This window comes from Ochotona curzoniae, unplaced genomic scaffold (genome assembly GCF_017591425.1).
Source record: "Ochotona curzoniae isolate NIBS_2020 unplaced genomic scaffold, NIBS_Ocur_1.0 contig_2210, whole genome shotgun sequence".
Lineage (NCBI taxonomy): Eukaryota > Metazoa > Chordata > Mammalia > Lagomorpha > Ochotonidae > Ochotona > Ochotona curzoniae.
Genome location: NW_024465369.1, coordinates 31,037,004 through 31,060,597, shown reverse-complemented (window position 1 = coordinate 31,060,597; position 23,594 = coordinate 31,037,004). Strand labels below are relative to the sequence as shown.

The 23,594-nt window shown below is 38.8% G+C and overlaps 1 protein-coding gene across 1 annotated transcript in view; it reads left to right on the top strand.

Annotated features, from left to right (window-relative positions):
- LRP2 (LDL receptor related protein 2) overlaps positions 1-23,594 on the top strand; it is a 198,817-nt gene that overhangs the window by 95,065 nt on the left and 80,158 nt on the right. Inside the window, exons 20-34 of the mRNA XM_040971679.1 lie at positions 292-422; positions 4,145-4,282; positions 4,648-4,929; positions 6,039-6,278; positions 7,387-7,506; positions 7,600-7,716; positions 8,877-9,254; positions 10,441-10,689; positions 12,204-12,415; positions 13,139-13,323; positions 13,958-14,186; positions 15,067-15,244; positions 17,912-18,040; positions 21,086-21,252; positions 22,254-22,397. Coding sequence (XP_040827613.1) covers positions 292-422; positions 4,145-4,282; positions 4,648-4,929; positions 6,039-6,278; positions 7,387-7,506; positions 7,600-7,716; positions 8,877-9,254; positions 10,441-10,689; positions 12,204-12,415; positions 13,139-13,323; positions 13,958-14,186; positions 15,067-15,244; positions 17,912-18,040; positions 21,086-21,252; positions 22,254-22,397 — 2,899 coding nt within the window. The remainder of the gene's footprint in view (positions 1-291; positions 423-4,144; positions 4,283-4,647; positions 4,930-6,038; positions 6,279-7,386; positions 7,507-7,599; positions 7,717-8,876; positions 9,255-10,440; positions 10,690-12,203; positions 12,416-13,138; positions 13,324-13,957; positions 14,187-15,066; positions 15,245-17,911; positions 18,041-21,085; positions 21,253-22,253; positions 22,398-23,594) is intronic.

The following is a 23,594-nucleotide window of genomic DNA, read 5'->3' as shown; positions in this document are numbered from 1 at the left end:
GGACAAGAGAAAGGAAAAAATGCATTTAACCTTTTAAGCTTGGATTTTTGTCAATATTTTTATTGCCTTGTTAATTTCACAATGAGAAGAATAAAATTCTTAAAGCAGTATTTCAAGTTTTCTAAGACCATTGATAGTCCCTTCATGAAACAATCTATATCTTTTGGGGGAACATGAAACTATTCAATTTTTGTATGAATAAACTTTAAGCTTTAAACATTTCAATGAAACCTAACCCCCAGATTTTGAATATTCTCAGTTATAAGAGATATCTGTGTTTTCTTATTTTAGTACTTCACGACTGTACTGGGTAGATGCCTTTTTTGATACAATTGAGCACAGCACCTTTGATGGTTTAGACAGAAGAAAGCTGAGCCATATACCACAGATGACACATCCATTTGGAATTACTGTCTTCCAAAGTAAGTTTTGAAGCAACACACATGTGTTGCTTATATCCTTCGCAAGTGCTCACAGTGAACTCATTCTCATTTGGGATTCTCTCAATTCCAGAAAATCTTGTTTTACTTAAAATATGAAAACTTAAAAGTGTGCTATGCTATAAAAACAGAGCATTTGGTTTGTTGGCATGGTATTTTTTAGAATATGCTTTTTTTTTTTTTACGAAGCACTTAGTAGGCAATATTGACAGTTTATATAGGAATAATGCCTGGCAGATTACACAGATAATTTCTGAGTTTCACAGATTTAATGTATCACAGGAAGCATTAAATGATTTCTGTTATCAGCAGCTATTTATGTAACTGCAGTAGCATTTCATTGTTCTCTGGTGTTTGTGAGAACCTCATCATAATTGAAATTAAAAAATGATTACACATTTTCACCAAGTATGTTGTTTCTGAAGGATTCCAACACTTCCCAGACATATAGTTGGGTAACTAACAATAATCTTGGTTACATGGGGACATGAGGATATGACTTAAGAAAAACAGCAAGACATGGTTGTTTTTCAACTGGCCTTTTTTTTTTTTTAAAAAAAAATTGCTTATTTTTAATGGAAAGGCAGAGTTACATATACCAGGAGAGCCAGAGTAAAAGATCTTTCTGCTGGTTCACTCCCTAAGTGACCACAACAGCCACAGCTGTCTGAGCCAAAGTCAGGAGCTTCTTCTAGGTCTCCCCCACGGGAAGAGGGTCCCAAGGCTTTGAGTCATCCTTTATTGCTTTCCCAGGCCACAAGCAGGGATCTGGAAGGGAAGTGGAGCAGCCGGGGCATGAACCTGTGCACATATGGGACCCTAGCACGTGTGAGATGAGGATTTAACCACTAAGCCATTGCATTGGGCCCCATCAATCTTTTCAAATAACTTCGTGTTAGTGGTGAAGATTGTTGGGGCACTGCAATCATAGTGATAAAGCAAATGCATCAGCATTGCTGCTCTCAGATCTCCTCTTGTACAAAGACATTCTGTCATGAGATGAGTGGCTGGGTTGAGAATTTAGTCTGGCACTATGAAACAGTTTGTTCAGTCTTAAATCATTATTTAGCTTGTGCATTGTGCAGGAGCACAAGACCAAGAGGGTGTGGAAATTCATTTGGAGGGATGACATTTTCCATTGGGTTACTGAAGTCCTTGTGTATATGCTGGTTGTTTCCCTGTTTGAAATTTCCTGCTTTTAGTGATTTATTAAACATTTATTTGAGAGGTAGAGGCAGAGACAGAAAGACACACAGACACACAGACTCACACACACACACACACACACACACACACACACACACACACACAGCCTCCTATCTGCTGGTTCATTCCAAAAAATGACTTTGAGGGGCCTGCCACAATGTCTCAATGGCTAATTTTTCACTTTGCAAGAGCCCAGAATCCCATATGGGTTCTGGTACCTGTCCTGGTTGCTCCATTTCCCACCCAGAACTCTGCTTGTGGCCTGGGAAGGTAGCAGAGAATGGCCCAAAGCCTTTGGATCTTGCATCTACCTGAGAGACCTGGAAGAAGCTCCTGGCTCCTGCCTTTGCTCAGCTCAGCTGCAGCAGTTTGTGGCCATTTGGGGAGTGAATCAGTGGATGGAAGATTTTTCTTTCTGTCACTCATTTTCTCTGTAAATCTGCCTTTCTCATAAAATTAAATAAATGTTTGAAAAACAAAAAATAAAAATGCCCTTGAAAACTGAGATTGGGCAGGGGCCAACGTTCAGAACTGAGACTCCCACTCTTTCCTCATCCAAGTTTCCCAAGTGGGTAGCACGTACCCAGATACCTGAATCATCATCACTGCTTCTCAGGATCCCTGTTAGCAGGAAGCTGGAGTCGGGATCAGGGGCCAGATATGGGGCATGGGCATCTTAACTGCAAGGTCAAATGCTTTAAGAAATAGACACAATAAATCAAAGACATTCTCACTTATGTAGAATGTTGAAGGAATAATCTGTGTGCATCACAACCTGTTGTCTGCTTATTTGAAGAGGAGTGTGTGGTATTTTAAAACGTATTTTAACATTCTTGTGAGATTTTTGATGAGATGAGATGATTATAGATATTCATCCTCTTTCCCTTCCCCTGTGTATTACTCCCTTTTTAAAAAAGATGCCAGACACATACCATTTGCCATCACATAGGAATATTTGAAGAATGTCAGATTTTCTCAGCCTGCATTGAATAAATAAAAAGGCAATCTTGGAACCTTTATGTTTTATTGGTATGAAAAAAAATCTGAGTACCTACTCAGGAGAGTAAACAGAGATTTCCCCAAATTAGCAGTTACTTCTTCCAGCACCACTTTTTATTGTAAATTTCTTCTGGAGGGTTCTTTGATTATGCAACACCATGAAGATAATCTTCATTTTACTCAAAATGCTACTTGTTGTTCTTTTTCTTTTTCTCTTCTCCTCCTCTGCCTTCTCCTCCTCCTTCTTCTACTTCTTCTTATCCTTCCTCTTCCTTTTCTTCTATTTAACATCTGGCAGTCAATTTATTAAAATAATTGGTTGGCTTAGGCATCTGCCATGGCGACTTCAACTTCTACTCCTGGCTCATTGCTGGTGGAAGTGATCTGGTTAACCATTTCAGAAGGTGTGTGCAGGTCAATGAACTGCTTGTGGAGTCTCACCTGGGACCAATCCCAGATCCTAGAACTTTCCCTACATCTGATGTATCACACAGACCTGAAAGATTTATCGAACTTCTTATCTATTTAAGTATATTATGAGATGAGCAGTGGGACTGAGATTACCAGTAAGTAAACGTAAGATTTAGTAAGTACCAATGACTAATTAGTCATGATTAGACCACAGATAATGACCATTGGGCTACTGATAAAATTTGTGGCATTCTAAGCATTTACTGGTTAACTGGAATTTCTAGCCAAACTGCAGCATTGTTAAACAGAAAATCCACTTATATTCAGATTTTTATTTTAAAAACTGTTGAAATCTGTATGTTTAGTCTCCTCCCTCCATTATTTAGTATAAAATGAGCATGATTCAGTTTTGCTTGTTTAGAATCTTATATTGCATCTCTGTTACCATACTGAATGAACACCATAGAACATCAAGGTGGTTGTAGATACATTCACACTTGTGATGACTATTTTTTGCTGATATTTAAACATATATAATGAGCATCTCTCTTTGGATTGGCACCTTTTTTCTCAACAGAATTTTATTCGAGTCAAATGTAAAAAAGTGATTTAAGCGTTTTCATTAAGACATCTGAAAAACAAAAATGAAATGTTTGACCTGCCAGGGATCTTAGATGTGATTTAGTCTGTTCCTTCACTTTATAAGTGTCTGCTTAAGAGCACTCAGCAGGGTGGTGCTTCAGCTGGAATTAAAGCTCTGACTTAGGAAGCCTCGTCTCATGCTCTGGAGAAGAATTACGAGGTTTTTGATTTTCATCTTTCGTATTCTAAACCTAATGGCTATTAAATGCCATACTAAATGTATAAAACTCTATCCATGCCTGCCTGAACCTGAACCTTTACAGTTATTAACATGCAGACTTGCAAGGAGCATTTCTAGAGAGTAACAGGTGTGTTGGTAAATGGTTACAGAGTTGTTTCATAGAGTCTTACGATTCCAAGAATATTAGAAGCTCATGATATTTTCCTGGAATGTATTTATAAATGAATTATGACTGAAAATCCTCATTACTCTTGTTTCTTCCTAGATTATGTATTTGTTACTGACTGGACACTCAAAGGTATTATTCAAGTCAGGAAAACAGATGGTAGAGATGTGACAATTATTCGAAGTGGCATTAATAATATAATGCATGTGAAATCATATGATGTCAGCATCCAGATAGGTGAGTGAGATTGCCAAGTGTTTTTTAAGTCAATTTGCTTATTTTTGCAGACAGTGGCTCCTTTTATCTGTAAGCCTTTATTTAATGTGGACCATGATAGTTTTAACTCCATGGTTTTATAGTGTAAGACTTTAAATCTCTGTTCAGCTCTGCTTACTCTGAAAGTATGGCAAAAACACATTTTCAGCACTTTTTGATATCTAAACAAAATGTTTTATTTTGGGGTTGTCTTTCAAGAGGAAGTTACTTTTTGACATTGGAGCTGAAGAATGTTCTTTCTGTTTTGTTTTCCTTCACAAATCCAATCTGTGATCACATAGTAAAAGTGCACACAGATGACGACTCTGGGGCTTGTCTTTCTGCAGGCTCTAACTTCTGCAATCAATCCACGCACCCTAATGGCGACTGTAGCCACTTCTGCTTCCCGGTGCCCAATTTCCAGCGGGTGTGTGGCTGCCCTTACGGGATGAGGCTGGCTTCCAATCACTTGACCTGTGAGGGAGACCCAGTCAACGAACCACCCACGCAGCAGTGTGGCGCTTTTTCCTTCTCCTGTGACAATGGCAAATGTATTCCCAGCTTCTACCGCTGTGATGGGTTTAATGACTGTCATGATAACAGTGATGAGCATCTGTGTGGAACATCTAGTAAGTAGTTTTGAACTGGAAATATTTCCTGGGATGAACAGGATAGAGTAGTGGATTACCAACAGTAAATAAGCCAAAGCTTTGGTTAACTATTTTGGAAAAGATGTCTTTGACATAATCAGCTTCTCTTGGTAAGCTAAGTAATCTGTATCATTCATACCCTAATGTACCAGATGGTTTTCTAGCATTGATTTAGATTCTATTTAATACAGTTTCTTTTTTATCTTGGCTGTTTGAACCAAGGCAAAATCACTACATCTTGACAGGCTTCTCAAAAAGTTGCATCATAGTAATTATCTTTAGGATCTAGGTGAGTCATGTCACAGAATAGGCACTAGGAATGGCAGATCGCATGCGCTACAGCTCCCCCTCTCTGTGCTCGAGAAAATGATATTGAGTGAATGAAAAGCTTTCAAATTCTTTTGATGGTAGTTGAGTCCACAGGGTTTAGACCTAATCAATGATATTGTAGAAGGCTAAATTATTTCATTAAAATTTTTAAAGATGCAGAATCAAGCACCAGAAATCTTCATTAAGGTGAGATCAATAGTATTTATTATCTATGTTTTTAAAGGAGAGAAAGAAGAGTGACAGATTTAAAAAAAATAGAAGTGCCTACTTGTCCACTTCCCCAAAATTTCAACAATGCTAAGCCTTTTGTGTATTATCTTTCCATTGTAAAGACTGCAAATTTTTACCTGAGTCCTTGCTCTATTTGAAAACAAGTGCATTCTTAAGGATTCCTTGGAATGAGCTTGAAATTGTGATGGGAGAAAGTACAGCTGAGAAGATAGCAATATGCCTGAGAGTCAGCCAGCTAGAGCTTGAATTTTGGACAAATTGTTGAATATTTTAAAGCCTACAGTTTACTTATCTGCAAAATTCAGGCAATTCTATGGACTTCACAGTATTCTTAGAAAGTACCTGCTATGTAAAAAATTCAAAATAAGTATCAGCTATTGCTGCTGTTGCTGATACCACATCAGGCACATTTCTCTTTATTTTGTGTAATGCCTTCAATAGAAGAAGAATTGGATCTTCACAAGGTGAGAACACGTTAAAAAGGTGTAGAAATACTTGTCTTCATGAGCAGTTTAATGTCATTGTAGATATTACCTGCTCCCCCTCGGCATTCACCTGTGGTGACGGAGAGTGTATCCCTGCACACTGGCGCTGTGATAGGCGTAATGACTGTTTAGATGGCAGTGATGAGCATAACTGCCCCACCCAAACTCCCACCTCCTGCCCAGCGTACTCCTACACCTGTGATAACAACGCGTGTATTCCCAGGAACTGGGTCTGTGATACAGATAACGACTGTGGGGATGGATCTGATGAAAAGAACTGCCGTGAGTCTTGAACTGGTTCCTTTTGGTTAGGTAGCCTAGTGAACACATTTGAAAAATGAATGCATCTTGCACTCTTTCCTCTAAGGCTCACACGTCTTCATGGCATCTCAGTCCCTACTATTTCATCTGTCAATCTTCGTATATCAGCGGGCTATGAGAACAAAGACATGAAGCTAGATTCTTCTTAGAAATATTGAAATCTGTGGAAGCAAATAAGGATTGTCTCTGATGCCCAGTATTCAGATAGAAAACTGGAAAAAACAAAATAATCATCACCCAAATATTTGAAACAAGTTATTTTAAAACATCAAGTAAACACATCCAAATATTGTGCTGTTAGTTTTTATTTTTATTTGATGCAGGCAAAAGGAAAACAGAATAAAGAGGCACAAGCAATTGAAATCTCCATTAATCTCACCCACTTGATTTTCATCTTTGCAGTGCTGTTTTTCTATAGGATATTTATTTCTATGTCTGCAATGATAGTTTCAGATAGACTAAAACTCTTTGTACTGTGTTTCAGTCATGCTTGAGTGACTTGGGAAGTCATTTTCCTTCTCGAATGAATGAGCTTTGAAATCCCTTTTAGCTTTTACATCCAATGAGTATGCATTTAATAGAACTTCTGTGCTATGATTAGTGCAGCCAACACATCTGACTCCAAAGCTGTAACTTAACCACAGGTAGGACCCTGGGCTTTAGAATTGTTCTGTGTAGACTTGGATTAAGCCTAGTTATCATGCTCTGTCTGCATACTGTTGCTCCTAGGCATGTAAGTTGTGCTATCACGTTGCTTAGTTGGCTTCATCGTTTAGCTTTGATCTAGAGACCTGGATTTAATGGTAGTCAAAAGGTGTGCTTCCATTGCAAGTATATGATGCCTGCTTTCTAAATGTAGTCTAATTTTTAAGATATAATCACAGTTTTTGATTCTTCCCTATAATCTTTTTATTCCTGAGTCCAAAACATATCCTAAGTTTGAATTCTCTTTCTGGGGGACTTAGAGTATACAACTGAAATAAGTCATGTAGGAACTTAGTGTTTTCTTGTCTGGCTCTGGCACACAATGAACAAAAGCTTACTTGGTTTTGTTTTTCTGTGATACCAGAATCGACAGGCACATGCCGACCTACTCAGTTTCATTGTCCTGACCATCGGTGTCTTGACCCATCTTTTGTCTGTGATGGGGACAAGGACTGTGTTGATGGGTCTGATGAGGCTGGTTGTGGTAAGTGGCTTGCTTTATTTCTATTCATATATTAGGAAAATCTCATTTTTCTTCCTGAGCTAATTTGTAAATGATTTTCTCTTTCATTCTTAGTATTTAACTGCACAAGTTCTCAATTCAAGTGTGCTGATGGGAATGGCTGCATTAGCAATATAAATCGTTGTGATGGCGTTTTTCATTGCAATGACCACTCAGATGAGGCCGGCTGTCGTAAGTATATCCTATACCCAGGATGGTTTAGGCACAAAGATAGTTTATCTTTACCAATACTGCTATTATCGCAAATTTTCTCTAATGGAGAAAATGGGGTAGTGTGAGGCAGCTTGAAGACATCCTGAATTACCATACTAAAGACAAATTAAAATTATCTGGACATTAAGAGATGATGATTTGTAATTAGTGAATCAAATGGCTGTACAAATGAATACTTCAAATAGCCTTTTGGGAAGGTTAAATATGTCTTAGATATTTTTTGTTTGATTTTTTTCCCCTAGTGTATTGATCAGTGATTTTCATACTTTTGAGGTTTTGTTGTATGCAATGATATTCTATTCTTTTCTTTTAAACCTCAGAGTGTCAAAACACAGTCTAGAAGTGGTATGGAGCTGTATTTGGCATTATTTGGCATTGCTTTTAGTGAATTGTTTCTTCTAGCTGTTTTTTTTTGTTGTTGTTGAATATAGTAGATATTACATATGGGCTTTGTCTCATGATCATGTAAGAAAGGGTGTAAAAGTCAAGAGACAATTAAAACAGCATAAACAGGTACAAGGATGAAATTATACGGATGAAATTCTATGGGGGATTTGAGGATAGAAGTTCTTTGCTGTCAGAAATTCTTTCTTGGAAAGGATAGGATCTTGTGTTTTTCATAGCCTGGAGACCTGTGTGGCATGCTTTGCTATTGCCCACTTCTTGTGTTAAATCCATTTGAGATACATAAAACATAACCAATCAGCTGTTTACTAGGACAGTCGTGTTTGGGACCCTACAAACTAGATTTTCACTAATTCCTGTTCTGATTCAGAAAGGAAATGCATAAATCTATGTATAAAAAGGTAAGGTAGATCAGATTCTGATGACTTAATGGTTTGCTCAGCAACCAAGAATTTAGAATCACTAACTTTCCTGTTTAACATTGCAACTGTGGAGTTCTGTGATGATCTGTGATGGAGTGCCAGCTTCCACTGTTGCCTTGGCATCCCTGGCAAGGAGTTTGTATTTACCCATAAAATGGGGATCATTTGATGAATAGTGGAAAATTGAAAACTAATTAAGGATTTAATGCCTGCATTAGTTTAATTAATGTGTGCTGGTTTCACGGAATATAGTTCATTCACAAGCCCATTTCTCTTATGTTTCTCTTGTAGCAACCAGGCCTGCTGGCATGTGTCATTCAGATGAATTTCAATGCCAGGCAGATGGTTACTGCATCCCAGATGTGTGGGAGTGTGATGGCCATTCAGATTGTACTGATGGATCTGATGAACACCATGGCTGCGTGCCCAAGACTTGTACTCTATCTGAATTTCGCTGTCACAATGGAAACTGTATCCCCCAAAGCTGGCTGTGCGATGGGGACAATGACTGCAGGGACATGAGTGATGAGAAGGACTGTCCTACTCAACCCTTCCACTGTCTCAGTTGGCAGTGGCAGTGTCCTGGCTATAACATCTGTGTGAATCTGAGTGCACTATGTGATAACGTCTTTGATTGCCCCAATGGGACAGATGAGTCCCCACTTTGCAGTAAGTTGTCTGACCACAGTTTCCTGTCCATGCATTCATTTTGAACAGTACTCCAGTGTATATCACCATTGTCACTATTACTGTGTAGCTGTTTTAGGAAGGGATTTTAGTTTCTCCCTGAGTTCACATCTGTGTAGCAACCATAATTGAATCCAAATAATCTTTACTGGATAATGTTTCTCATTAAATCTTTGCACTTGATTATGTGTTTTTACTTCTGTTTGTGTCAGATTTTCAAGAAATGAGACCAAATGAAACCCTTAGATTTTCAAATTAAATTTGGTTCTGTTGGTATTATGCTCATGAATTTCTCTAACTTGAATAATTTCTAATTTCAATCAGACCCTGCCACAGAACAAATGAAGTCTGGGGATTTGTGTTTGCTGTGATTAAAATGCTATGATTGGCATGTAATCCTAATTACTGTCCTTTCTCTCTTTCCTCTTTAATCAATGTTGACTCTCAGATGAACCCCAGCCAGGTATGATTACAAAGTTAATACAGATTCTTATAATTTTGTATGTGTTGTTTTGTGCTGAGTATGTCCCACTTATTTTGATGTCCTTTCCTAGTGCATGTTCCATATTATAGCTGTCATGAATGAGTTAGAGTACACTAGAAAATGGAGGGTATTTGCATCCCCAGGCATGATAACTATCTTTAGGTGGCTTCAGGCATTGCCATTTTGGCTTCAAGAATAAGGAATCACAGTATATTAGTTGATCTGTGCCCTCCAAGGTTACCATTACCTTTTCCCTTCAATTTATCCACATTTGTAGGTCTTCTAACTTTCTTAAATCTTGAAGTCTTATCTTCCATTTCTGTATAGATAGAAGAATTTCAGTGGAAACAAGTGGGAAGCATGTTACATTTCTTTGCTTGATTTGTCAAAGATATGTTTATTTCTTGATGTCAACAACATTTCCTCAAGTTTTTTCAGGACACTAAGTAGAGTTACTCCATAGTGGAGGAAGTGGTTCAAGTCCAGTGGATGTGAACAATTGTCACTTTTTAGGCAAATCAGAGTAGCTTACTGAAGAGCCTGTGGAATTCATTCAAGTGAATATTGCTCTTGCTGGGCGTCACGTTGAAGGTTGCTTGGAACTGTATGACAAATATGGTTATCAGAGAAAATGAAATAAGCAAAGATTCATGATTTCTTCTTTCCTAATCTTCTTTATTCTAGGCCAGGCAAGCTGCTCAGATTTCAATGGTGGCTGTACTCACCAGTGTATTCAAGGACCCTTTGGAGCTACTTGCCTATGTCCGGTGGGATACCAACTTGCTAATGATTCTAAGACCTGCGAAGACATCAATGAATGTGATATTCCAGGATTCTGTAGCCAGCACTGTTTCAATATGAGAGGTTCTTTCCGGTGTTCATGTGATAAAGAATATATATTAGAAAGTGATGGGAGGACCTGCAAAGCTATAGGTAATTGTTGAACTTAAAGTGAGCCACCCCAGCCAGTTTAATAGCATATCCTAGAGCTCAAGATCAAATGTTGCATGTAGGTATTTGGCAAAGTGTAGGGGTCAGATTGACTTGAATCCTGGGAGATTTTCTAATCTCCTTAAACTTAATTCCTTGTGAGGCTTAAGTGTGATAATACATATAATGACCTTGTTGTATTTTGAAAAATAGGGGAAAAAATACAGGCAGGTGGCGATTTTTTTATTGTTATCTGAGATGACATCAAATGGTTTTTGTCATGCTTAAAATTATTTTTGTAATATATTTAAACATTCTTGCATGTGTTTTATGATTTTAATTCATGTAACATTAAGTCAATCACTATAACATCAAAGTGACTGTACTATGTTTTACGATACTGATTCGGCTGCTTGAGAAGTGAGCTATAAAGGAAGTTGAAACAAAATAGAAAATCTTTGACAAATAGGAGTCTGGGTGACATAGTCCTGGAGGTAGAGCTGGTCTTTTATCTTCATCAGGAGATACCCCTGTACATACAGGGATCAGGTGCTATTGCTCCGTTGGTTACGTTCTTTCAGACTGTAGGAAAAGTAAAGTGGAGGGCAAGTGACTTCCTTTGAAGGATATCATTTGGTGTTGGATACATAATTTCTACTTACGTCCCAATGGTTAGGACTAAATTGTGTGGTCATTGCAAGTGGCAGTGGAGGCAGAGAAACGTATCTAGTGGGGTGATCTTGTGCTAGATTAAAAAAAAAAAAACTAGCAGATTTTATTACTAAAAGGAAGAAAAGATGAGAGTTACAGTTTTCTACTACACAGGTAAGACATGATTCCTGCTGTCATGAAGGCAATGGTTGGCAAGTGTAACACAAGGAAGAATGTGAATGTACTTTACTCCAGACTGTATTTAGACACTCACTGAGTTATAATTTTTTTTTAACAATTTTTGTTATTTTTATTACAAAGTCAGATATACAGAGAGGAGGAGAGATAGAGAGGAAGATATGCTATCTGATGATTCACTCTCCAAGTGACCGCCATGGCCGATGCTGTGCTGATCCAGAGCCAGGAGCCAGAAACTTCCTCCAGGTTGCCCACATGGGTGCAGGATCCCAAGGTTTTGGGCTGTCCTCCACTGCTTTCCCAGGCCACAGGCAGGGAGTAGATGGGAAGCGGGGCTGTGGGAATTAGAACCGGCGCCAATATGGGATCCCGGTGCGTTCAAGGAGAGGACTTTAGCCACTAGGCCACCGCATCTGGCACGGGATATAATTTAAGGAAAAATATTTCAGAAAAAGTCTAGAACATTAGTTCACTCTGAAGATGAAGAATGTAGCAATTAAAATCACTCTTATGGGGCTTCCCAACCCCTGCCATTAATTGAAGTCACATCTTTCTGTCAACAAAGGTAATTGCATTAAATGTTCAAGAGATGCTTTAAATGTGTTTCATTCTAGAATTATTGACATTTCTCTGCCCTCCCTAAGGTGTCTTTTTTTTTTTTTTGACAGCATCTGAAAATCTGCTATTACTTGTGGCAAGTCAGAGTCAAATTGTTGCTGACAACATCACCTCCGGCATCCACAACATTTATTCGTTAGTCCATGATGGTTCCAACATTGTAGCTGTTGATTTTGATTCAGTCAGTGGTCGGATCTTTTGGTCCGATGCAAATCAGGGTAAAACTTGGAGTGCATTTCAAAATGGAACAGACAGAAGAGTGGTAAGTACATCTTGCTGGGTTTTGGCATGACTAGTTCTCCCACCTTGGATACATTTGCTGTTACTTACCAGCTACTGAAGTCCCTACCTCCTGCTGAATGGCTTCCATAATCCCTTTGAAGGACACCTCGTGCCCAAGATGCTTGAGGGGACAGCGCTTCCAATCTAAGGGTTCCTTTCTCAAGGCAGAAATCTGAATCAGATTTTCAGTTTCAGGTCACAGGGTGTATAGACCTTCCAGTGTCTCTGAGATCCCTTTTCAGTCTTTTTGAATGAGAGAGAGTGGAGGAAATTGTGGGAGAGTTAGGGGCTTGTGTTCTTCACTTTAATTTAGTTAAAATTTCTCAGTTCATCTTCTAGTTTGTTGACTTCTGCTACTTAGGTTTCTTCTGCTTCTTAGAACTTTACTTTGTAATCATTGAAGCTTAGTCAAGAATGGTATTATCCTCATTGTACAAACATGATGGTTTTATAAAGTGGCCAACTTTAATGAATGGATAGAGCCTTTGTTTAAGTGCAAAAACTTTTGAAACCAAATATACATATGCATTGACCCAGTAGTATATTCAGTGCTATGAAACCTTGTTATTTTTTTTCTAGAACTAGACAATTTTCTAATCCTCAGGTTCAGAGAGCAAAGTAGATGATTTGAGATGATCATATGCTTTCCACATTTGCATTTATTCATTCTCTTTAGAATTCACCCCTTATCTTTTGTTTTTAGGTAATTGACAGTGGTGTTGCCATGACTCAGTCGGTTGCAGTGGATTGGATAGGGTGTAATCTCTACTGGACAGACTATGCTCTGGAAACAATTGAGGTCTCAAGAATTGATGGGAGCCACAGGACTGTGCTGATTAGTAAGAATGTATCCAATCCCAGAGGACTAGCATTAGATCCCAGAATGAGGTAAGATCTCCTGTTGCTGTCTCAGTTTCACAGTAATTACTGGAACTCCCTGGTTATATGAGAAATAACATTTTTTGCCCTGCTGATTATAAAGCAAAGAGAACTTTTCCTATGTGTTTAGAAATCTTTGAGGATCTCCTTCCTTGAGTTTACTTAGATTCTATAACTTAGTTCTTTTCTGCAGAATGGTGAACAGTCAAGAGAATGCTGGCTTCCTAGATATTGGAAAGCATTAATTATGTGCCAGGGAAATCTATGATCAGTCTGAGGAGGAATAGATTGTGACTCATTTCTCTAAAACATTGCAGAGTAGACCAAAAGGAAAGTTTTTTTTTCTCCCTCCAGATCAACTACTTGTGGATTGTTCTTAACCGTGACTTGGCACAGAGACATGTCAGAGTCATAATGTGCTGCGTGTTTTATGAACACTGTAAAAACATCTAGATATCTTGTGCTTGCATTTTGATTATAGCTTTATTTTGTGACACTCTGAGGAAATAACAAACTTTGTGCAGAGATTCTGATCTAGAGATGATTTATTTCAGGCAGACACCAAGCTGCACGTTGCATCATCACAATGACAGTGTTTCTTCATAGATATGCTTTCTACTTGCTAATCAGTTTCTTTTCACAGTGACCATCTGATGTTCTGGTCTGACTGGGGCCATCACCCTCGTATTGAGCGAGCCAGCATGGATGGTAGTATGCGCACCATCATTGTCCAGAACAAGATTGCCTTGCCCTGTGGCTTGACCATTGACTACCCCAACAGACTGCTCTACTTCATGGATTCCTACCTTGACTACATAGATGTCTGTGATTATTATGGACACCATCGGAGGCAGGTGGTAGCCAGTGATTTGGTAAGTTGATAGTGAGGGAAAACCAGTTAAAACTATTGGACTGGCTACATAAATCACAGTTTACCAAGAAAATGGAGAGGTTAATTTTTGTGTCATAGTCATTATCAGGCTAATTCAGGAAATTTCAATAATAGTGAGAGACAATCCATCCTCTGTCACACAGAGGAAGATAAATATTTTCTATTCCAGTTTGTAGTCAGATTGCACCATGTCCAGAAAGGAATAATAGCTCATGTGACTTTAGATGCTATTTCTTCTACAGTTGCATCTGGCACTAAGTAATAATTCATAGGATGTAATTCATAGCAAATCATAGGATGTAATTTATTCAGTGTTTTTAAAAACCCAGTTGTTTGTATTAAATTTATTTTTCAATGTAAATGGGAGAAAGCAGAAAATATACTTCATCAAGGAATTATTAGTGACTTTAAGATTGCCATTGTTAATGATTTATACGTTGAAGATTTCCTGCCTTTGGGAACAATGTACCCAAGTTGCAACAGATAGAAGTGAATCAATGAGCAGAAATGTTACTGCATGAGGAGTGGTGATAGTGGGGGTGGATAGGTAGATTCTCTGATTACATCTGGCTTTTAGTAGGTAATCTGGTAGAGCACCTTGTTTTCTGGGCTTCTATTTGTAAAATGGATGTCCAGTGGAAATTTAGAGGAAATATGGACAATAAATGAGAGGGGTTTGTGAAAATATCTTACTAGTGCAGTCTCTTTTTTTTTCCTGTCTCTTGCACAATGACTTCTCTGGGCACTTGTTGAAACTTGGTGCAAAACAAACCGTCTTTCTGAGTGGGACTTCTGTTCTAGTTAGCTCACCTGGGCCTTGACTTCTGGCTGAGGTCCTACTGTTCTCTTTGCCCTCATAGGTTCTACGATATCCCTATGCCCTCTCCCTCTTTGAAGATACCATGTACTGGACTGATGCCACTACTCATCAGGTGATGAAGGCCAACAAGTGGCATGGGGCGAACCAGTCAGTTGTGATGTTCAATGTGCACCAACCCCTTGGCATTGTTGTGGTTCATCCTTCGAAGCAACCAGAATGTAAGTGATAGAAATAAATGTCCTACCCAGGGATAATCAGAAATCACTTCTCCTCAGAAGGCTAAACATGTACCGTGGTGGACTCCCTTGTTTTGGGCTGAAAATTTGCCTTTCTTTTTATTAACCATCTCATCCCATACTTCCCAATGATTGCTGTTGCATTTGGTTGTAGTTACCATGAAAATCCAAACCTTGTTTGTCACACAGGCCCATATGAATTCTGTCACCTATATTTAGTAGTTTGCTTCTGCCCTCTGTGAACTTTCTCAGACTCAGTTTCCTTAGCTGATAAATATTGACCAGACAGTATGAGGAATCTTAAAAAAAAAGGTCTATTATTAAAAATCTACACATATTCTGCACCTGAATCAAGACGTATTAATTATTTTTTTCATGAGAAAACTCGTTAGTACCATGTAGTTTAAGGCAGCTGATTTTTTTTTAAGATCTCATTTATTGTAGCGCCATTGTCCTATAGAGGTTATGATGTAGTCACTTTGTGTCTTATGCCATGTGTAGCACAGCTGGCTAAGTGAGTTCAATTTATTTATTTATGTGAAAGGCAGAGAACTAAAGATGGAGACAGAGATCTTTCATTTGCTGATTTAGATCCCAAATGTCTGTAATTGCTAGGCCTGCATCAGGTTGAGGCCTGAACTCAATCCAGCCTGCCCACGTGGGTGTTGGAAACCCACACTACCTGAGCTATCACCTTCTGCCTCCTAGAGTGTGTAAGCATGAAGCTGGAGTCAGAGGCAGAGCTGGGACTTGAACCCAGGTACTGTGACAATGGGATGCAGGCATCCTTGCTGGCACCTCTGTATCTCAAATATTCACCCCAGGTTAGGTGGTTAAAGGCTTTGGCCTTGGAAATGTCTTATTTTTTTCAACATTTATTTTTCTTGGAAAGGCAGATTTAAAAAAGATTTTACTTATTTTTAGTAGAAAAGGAGATTTACAGAGAGGAGAGACAGAAAGATCTTCCATTTGCTGGTTCACTCCCCAAGTGGCTGCAACAGTCAAAGCTGCTCTGATTCAGAGCCAGAAATTCTTCCTGGTCTCCTACACAGGTGCAAGGTCCCAAGAATTTAGGCCATCCTTTACTGCTTTCCCAGACCACAATTAGGGAGCTGGATGGGAAGTGGAGCAGTCAGGTCATGAAGCCGCAGCAATATGGGATCCTGGCACATGCAAGGCGAGGATTAGCCACAATGCCTTAGTGCAGGGCCTGAAAGTGCTCTTTCTGTGGGGAAGGGGAAACAAGTTACTTAATGGCCAAACGATCTTTTCTCCCTGATACTTCTCTGGCTTCATATCCCACTTCCTTTTGCAACACTAGATTTCAGTAAGGTACGTAGACAGACCGGGCTACTTCTTTTCATTGTGCTTTTACACAGGCTCCTCACTCTGTGTGTTTTCTCTCCTCTGAGTGCCTACCTGAGTTGCTCCTTTTTAGTCATTTAGGATTCCACCCAAGCGTATCTTTCTTTTTTTTATGGTCTTTGTAAATAGTCTATTGAGTTTTGATATTAAAATAATGCTTTCTTCATAAAATTGTATGAATATAGTCCTATTTTGATAACAAGAGTGTTTGAAATGACATTTAAATTGTTTTAATTTTTGAAGTGAGGCTGGAATGTCAGGAGGCCAAGTGGTTCTGATGTCTTCTTCTTTTTTTTTTAATTATATTTCATTTTATGACACGCTTCATGGGCTCTGGGATTTCCCCAACCCCTCCCCGTACCCTTCCCTCATGGTGGATTCCTCCACCTCATTGCAGTATTACAGTTCAAATCCAGTCATGATTCTTTCATTGCAAGCATGTATCATGCATAGAGTCCAGCATCTTATTGTCCAGATAAATTCAACAGTTTCTTGGGAAGACCATCTCTGGTCTGAAAGCAGAGCTGGCAGAATATTGACCCGACCAATTAAAAGCCATATCTTTCTTACAGAAATCCTTGTCCACCATGTCTGACATAGCCACTTCTGTAGAACTTTTTGTTCCTGAGCCACACATTATGAAATTAAACATGAACAATTTATGAATTTAGTTGTATCTCTTTTTGCTAGAATATATACTGCATGTTTATAGTGTCCTTTGGTGTGTATTGAATACTTGGGTGAATAGATGCATTTATAAGCAAGAACAGTGTATGTAATAAGAATAATTGGGATCCAGGAAACATCTCATGAGCTCTGAATATATACAGGCTCCATCTTTTCCTGGAGCCCGATGACACAGAGAGGTCATCAGTGGAAAAATAAAAGATTATTATCTAACCATTGAGTAAATGTCAAGGTCACATGGCAAACACACAACTTGGTTCCATTAGATGCAAATGAAATTTCCTAAGACAGCAAAGGACAGGTTATCTAATATCATATTTCTACTGCTAGGGTTTGTATTATTCAGTGACTGTTTATAATCTGGTTATAGATTGGATTGATCTGTGACCTTGGGCTAGTCACTCTTCCCTTTTATGCCTCTTCTTAATTTTATACTGAAAGCACAATGTTAGGAATGATGAAAAGTATTTTAGACAACAGAGTGATTTAGGTGCTTGTGTCCCCAGACACTGGGGACCTCTCGTACGATGCCAGGGTACACTGGTGTGGAGCTTTTCCACTCATGACTGCTTTCTCCTCTTCTCTTTCCAAATACAGCCGTGAATCCGTGTGCCTCTGCCCACTGCAGCCACCTATGCCTGCTTTCCTCACAAGGGCCCAACTTTTACTCCTGTGTTTGCCCTTCGGGATGGAATCTCTCTCATGATTCTGTGAATTGCGTGAGAGGTACAGTATGTCTTTAAGTGTCATGTAAAGGTGCATCTTGCCATAGCATGTGACCAAGCAGTGTCAAGTCTGATCCCATTTGTACCTGAATGATGGCAGTGTTTCTTTTGGGGAAATAGGTATTAGCAGAATGTGTTCTATGGAGTGATTTAGTTTGGGCCCCTGTTGTCATAATGGTATCTAAATATGGAGTTAATGTTGTCTGTATTTATGAGTTGGGCAGCAGACATTGCTAAACTTGATGTACAGCTTCATTTTTCAAGTCTGCTGTTTTCATTTTTATTGTCATAGCCAATATCCCAATTTCAGTACCTTTACAGGTATTATCTAGTACTTTAAAAATGAGAGCTGGCTCATAGGAAATATTTTCACTGTTTGAGCAATGTAATCTTCATCTCATCCTGGAGAGATTTTAGCTGAATAAGTACTGTGGGCAGGATTATACCAACTAGTTAAGGGAGTTAGAAGGGAAAAATTGATGCAGATAATCCACAAAAGATATTTCTCTGGTGTGTGTACTCATAGATGATAAATTCTTTTTAAAAACAATTCTGTTTCTTATCAATCTAAGTTACTTGTTACCCAAATTTCTTTCATTAGAAAGAATGAAGTAGAATGAATATATTTTGATATTGATAAGAACTGCTGTAGGTAAGCTAAAATGAAATGGTCAAAGATGACATATCCCTAAATTAAGAGAAAATAAGAGTCCTGGTCAAGTTGAAACTACATACCGCATCATGGACGTTTATAGTATTTACAGACCCTACTGCTGTAGCCCCACTGAAAATAAAATGCTATCAGCATGTGATATTATATTCTGATACTTCCATGATGAAAGATTTTAATTATTGCTGATGCTTATAGAAGGATTGGTGTTCGCCATTTTTCTTCACAGGCTTATTACACATCTAATCCTTGTTGACATTGTTTAATTTAATGTGTCCTCAGTGTCTTTTAGGAGTTTAATCTGACATTTTGAATACAAAGCAATCTTTCACTCCACAAAGACTGTTGAACTGTGCACAGGGATTGCTGTAATCAACATTACTATCTGATGCTGACTGATAAGTGTAAATTCTAAATAATACCTTTTCTTGTTTCATAAATAATTCCAGTAGTGGTTTTCCCATGGGATAACTTTCACTGAAGTGAAACTTTTTCAGTATTTGTCATTGTGTCAGAGATCCTCCTGAGTAGCAGAATATCCATATCTGCTAACTGAAAAGAAGGTAGCACATCTGGGTCCTCTACAAGACATTTAGACAACTTTTTACTTTATAGGTGAAAACACTTTACTTGATTTAATAAGTTTTGCTCAATAACTTTTAAAATAATGTTTACCCAGTGTCTGGAAAATCTTTGGAAGTGCTCATACTATACTCTTGCATGGTTAAGATACTATCTAATTCAAGTATATTTATTATTTTCCATGATGCAACTCTGTAGGCATAGGGGTTCTTCCCTGATCTTGTCCTGTGGATGCTAAGTTCCTTTTCAAGATCATCTCCAGCTGGTTCATAGATACATGCTCATTGCATGTGGCACTCTAGCACTTAGTGTCATTGAGTAGGTGTTGAGTGGATGCCATTCTCTCCAGTACTCACTTTGGTCTTTTCCCAGTTCTGTGTTTTTTCATTCATTTTTTTTCTTAAAGTGGTGGCTTTTTTTTTTTCCCCCGTTCCAGTGCAGTGCAGTGCTTCTCTTGCACCATCCTGTGTCACTGGCCCTCCTACTGGTCTCTTCCTTTCTTAGGCTTCTCTGTGTTATCCCTCATCTGGTTCTCACACTTTGAGCCCTGTTACTCACAATGCACACTAGTGGTAAATGAACCTGCTCAAGCATGCCACCAGTGATCAGAGAAAGTTCTGGTACTCCCCCAGTGAGGGACAGGGTGGAGTGGTGCTTGATGGAACAACTTCTTGGAGGAGTCAAGAAGGCCCACAATTGAATAGTGGGAAATGCCAGGCTTTTAGCTGCTAAGAATTATTCTGGTAAAACAAGAAGAAGACCCCCCAATTAAAAGTTTACTGGCAGACATCACATAGATCCTGCAAATCTAATTTTTAGCTCAGGAGAATTAGGCACTGATTGGGCTTCATACTTTGTCTTAATACATGATGTATCTCAGATATGTATTGTGACAACACAGAACTTAAACTCAAAAGTTTATTTTAGGAAGAAGTTATAGAATCTCACTCTTCAGTTTTATTCATTTGGAATTTTTGATGATGCATGGCAATCAAGATGAAATTCAAATAAGTTTTGAAAAAATCTAGGAAGGAGGCTACATGAATTAAAGTTTAACGAGGGTACTCTGGAATGTTGAGGTTGTACTATATAGTTATTATTGAGAATTTGCCAAGATTTTTATAAATCCACTTATGTATCCATGCATTCATTTAGTCAACAAATTTTTTTATTGGGGATACAGTTTAGTGCAAACTGGACACAGTTGTCACCCTCTGGGAGACAACTTCAAGTGGGGGAAGACATTAGTCATAAATTAATGGATTAGAGATTATCACTTATTTTCTAATTCTCTAATAAATGTTTGGCAATATTTGTAGTATGCCTTTAACTTTTGAACATGCTTAAACCTTGTGAGTTGCCACTCACCAAAAACAGTTTGAAAGTTTTCCTTTATTTTTTTCTTTTGCAAAGTTTAACTCATCTCCGAGTTATGTGATGTTAATGAGGTTTGTCCATGTGTACCCATGAAAGAATTTGATTGTGAAGCTTATCAAGCTTGAACAGTTTCTCAGTGTAACTAAGGAATAAATGAGGAGTAGGTAAATAATATTCATCTACTTAGAAAGGCCCAGATGGCATCGTGTGTATCCTTGGAAGTCTTGTTTCCTACCCTGCTCCCGTGGAGACCCCCTGGAAGGTCTGATGAAGTGATTCCCATGCATTATTCCTATTGTTGCAAAGCTGCAGTGGCTTCTCGGCTTTTATGACAGTCATGATCCATTGCCTCCCTTTACTCTAAATATCTAGTAAGAGTGGGATGTAATTTTGGCTGTTACTCTGCTATTTTTACAGATGATCAACCTTTCTTAATAAGCGTAAGACATCGCATAATTTTTGGAATATCCCTTAATCCTGAGGTGAAGAGCAATGATGCCATGGTTCCCATATCAGGAATAGAAAATGGTTTTGATGTGGAATTTGATGAATCAGAACAATTCATCTATTGGGCTGAGTATCCAGTAAGTTCTAAACACCATTCAAAGTTTATAACTTATTCTCAATTAGCCTGCCTGTACTAATGACTCTTGATAGGCTAACGTTTGTTGGGTTGGTGCAGGGGAAACCATCCAGAAATTAATTTATGACTAAATTTAGAGGGAGATTAAGTGTGAGCATTTCTTGGAGCAAAGATCAAAAGATTCTTTTGTTTTAGAATAATAAACATATTTAAGGTGTCAGGGGTTTTATTTATTCATTTAGCAAACTTTTATTAGGTACCTGCAATTTGTCCTGCACTGAACTACTTGCTTTACACAGAAAAATATATGCCAAGAAGCAGTAGTCACAAAGCTTGTCCTAGAGGAACTGAAGTTATGGAAGGTCCTAATGTAAAAGTGATCATAAATCAGAGTCTTAAGTCACAGCTCCCCATGGGGATTCCAGGAAAGCGTTTGACATGATGCTTTGGTCGTCATTCAGAATTGTCATTCCAGCATAGGCATGAACATTCCTCCAATCCCTTCCCCTGCAAAAAGAAACCTGTAAGATGGGGAAAGTGGAAAGAAAATGTAAAGAAGCATGCAAGGAAAGGGCTCTGTATTGGCTTGTAACATCACCCTAATTTGAAATATGTTCCTGTCTTCGTGATTCATATCTGTGACTGGGGTTTCTTGTGACTCCTGTCCGCATGGTTATGAAGAAGTACCTCCATGACCAGTATCAGATTTGGCCTGAATGGTGCTTGTGCAAGGGCATAACATGCTTAACAATGAATGTGTCAGAAGGTTTGTGGCATGAGCACTACACACAGTGAGCCTAGCCCAGAGCACTGAGCCCGTGCTGGCCCCTTCTCCCAGAGTGAAGGTGTTAAACACAGCAGCCAGCAGTAGCTGCAGGGGAGGAAGGTCTGTGGCAAGGAGGTGAGGAATAGAGCAGGCGAGGAGGTGAGGAGGTGAGGAGGTAAGGAAGTGACGAAGCGGAGGCCTATGGATAGCTCACCTCTTCTTGTGTTCCTTTCCAGGGTGAGATTCACAGAGTGAAGACAAATGGCAGCAACAGGACTGTGGTTGCTCCTCTCTCTCTGCGGGGCACTTCCATGAGCCTGGCCTTGGACTGGATATCAAGAAACATGTACTATACCAATTCTGGCAGTCAGTCCATTGAGGTAATGAAGCCATAAAACTGTGTCTCCAGTCGCTCGTTTCAGAGTCATGTACATCTGCTTTCAAGACTTGGGAGTTACTTTTAAAAGTAGTGGACAAGGGAGGAGATATTCGTGTTCGCTATTGAAGTTAACTATTGAAGGAGCAAACTATTCCTCTGATCCTGAGTAAAACAACCTTAAAAGTAAATTTTTGGAACTTTCTACTGCCATATTGTATTTACTGCCAACTGGTGACTGCCTAGTTCCTCTAAAAGGGTGTGAGGTAATTTGCAAAATAATATACAAGAAGGTAGGTTAAAAATTGTGTAAGGTATTCAGCAAAAAGGGAAATTATAGTAGGAAGGGAATTTTCACTTGCTTTTCTCGTCCACTGTTCTCAGCCAAATTTATACATTTCCTCAGTTTTTAGATGAAAATCTTTCTATGGCTCCACTGCAGTTTTTCTAACAGTAACAGAGAGTGTAGAAACTCGATTCTAAATCCTTTGATACTTTTCTTTTTGAGATAAGTGTTCTTTTTTAAAACTCAAATTCCCAGAAGAAACTCTAGATGGGGAGCAGATGTGAAATCATATGAAGTATATCTGAGGAAACATGACCAAGGCCTGCTCCACTTTGGGAGGATGACGAAACATATATAGGATTAGTAATGCATGAGAAGCTTTGAAGTGTGCCTTGTAAAGCTGGGGTGGGTTTTGTGAGAGGTATGGTTAGCAAGGTCCCTCAGAGTGACAGCCCAACTGCTGGGGATGGGTACCCACTGGTGAGCTGGTGGTTCTTTAGAGTACTCAGAAAGATAGATGATGAAGATAGAAAGGGACACACAGCCAGCGTCTAAATGAGAGCAGATTGGGTAGGAGGAGAGCACACTGGAACAGGACTCAAGGCAAAAAAGGGCTTTCCCAAACACCATCTCATGGAGTCCTTGCCATTTGAGGGCAAGCGAGTATGGGTGCCATTTACAGTGAACAAGCAAGTTGGAAAAATTGGCCAGAGCTAATCCGTGGAATATTTCAAGCCAGAGAAAATCAGAGATAACAGGAGGGGAGCCCTGGAGGCTCATCTGATTGAAACCTTTTGTTTTTTATCCAAGTAGCTGAGATCAATAGAAGCTAAAAAAATGAGCTTGAGTGGTCAATTTGATTGTGCTGAGTCCCAGGTAGTATTATATCTTTGAGTTGTTATAAACTGTAGCTTC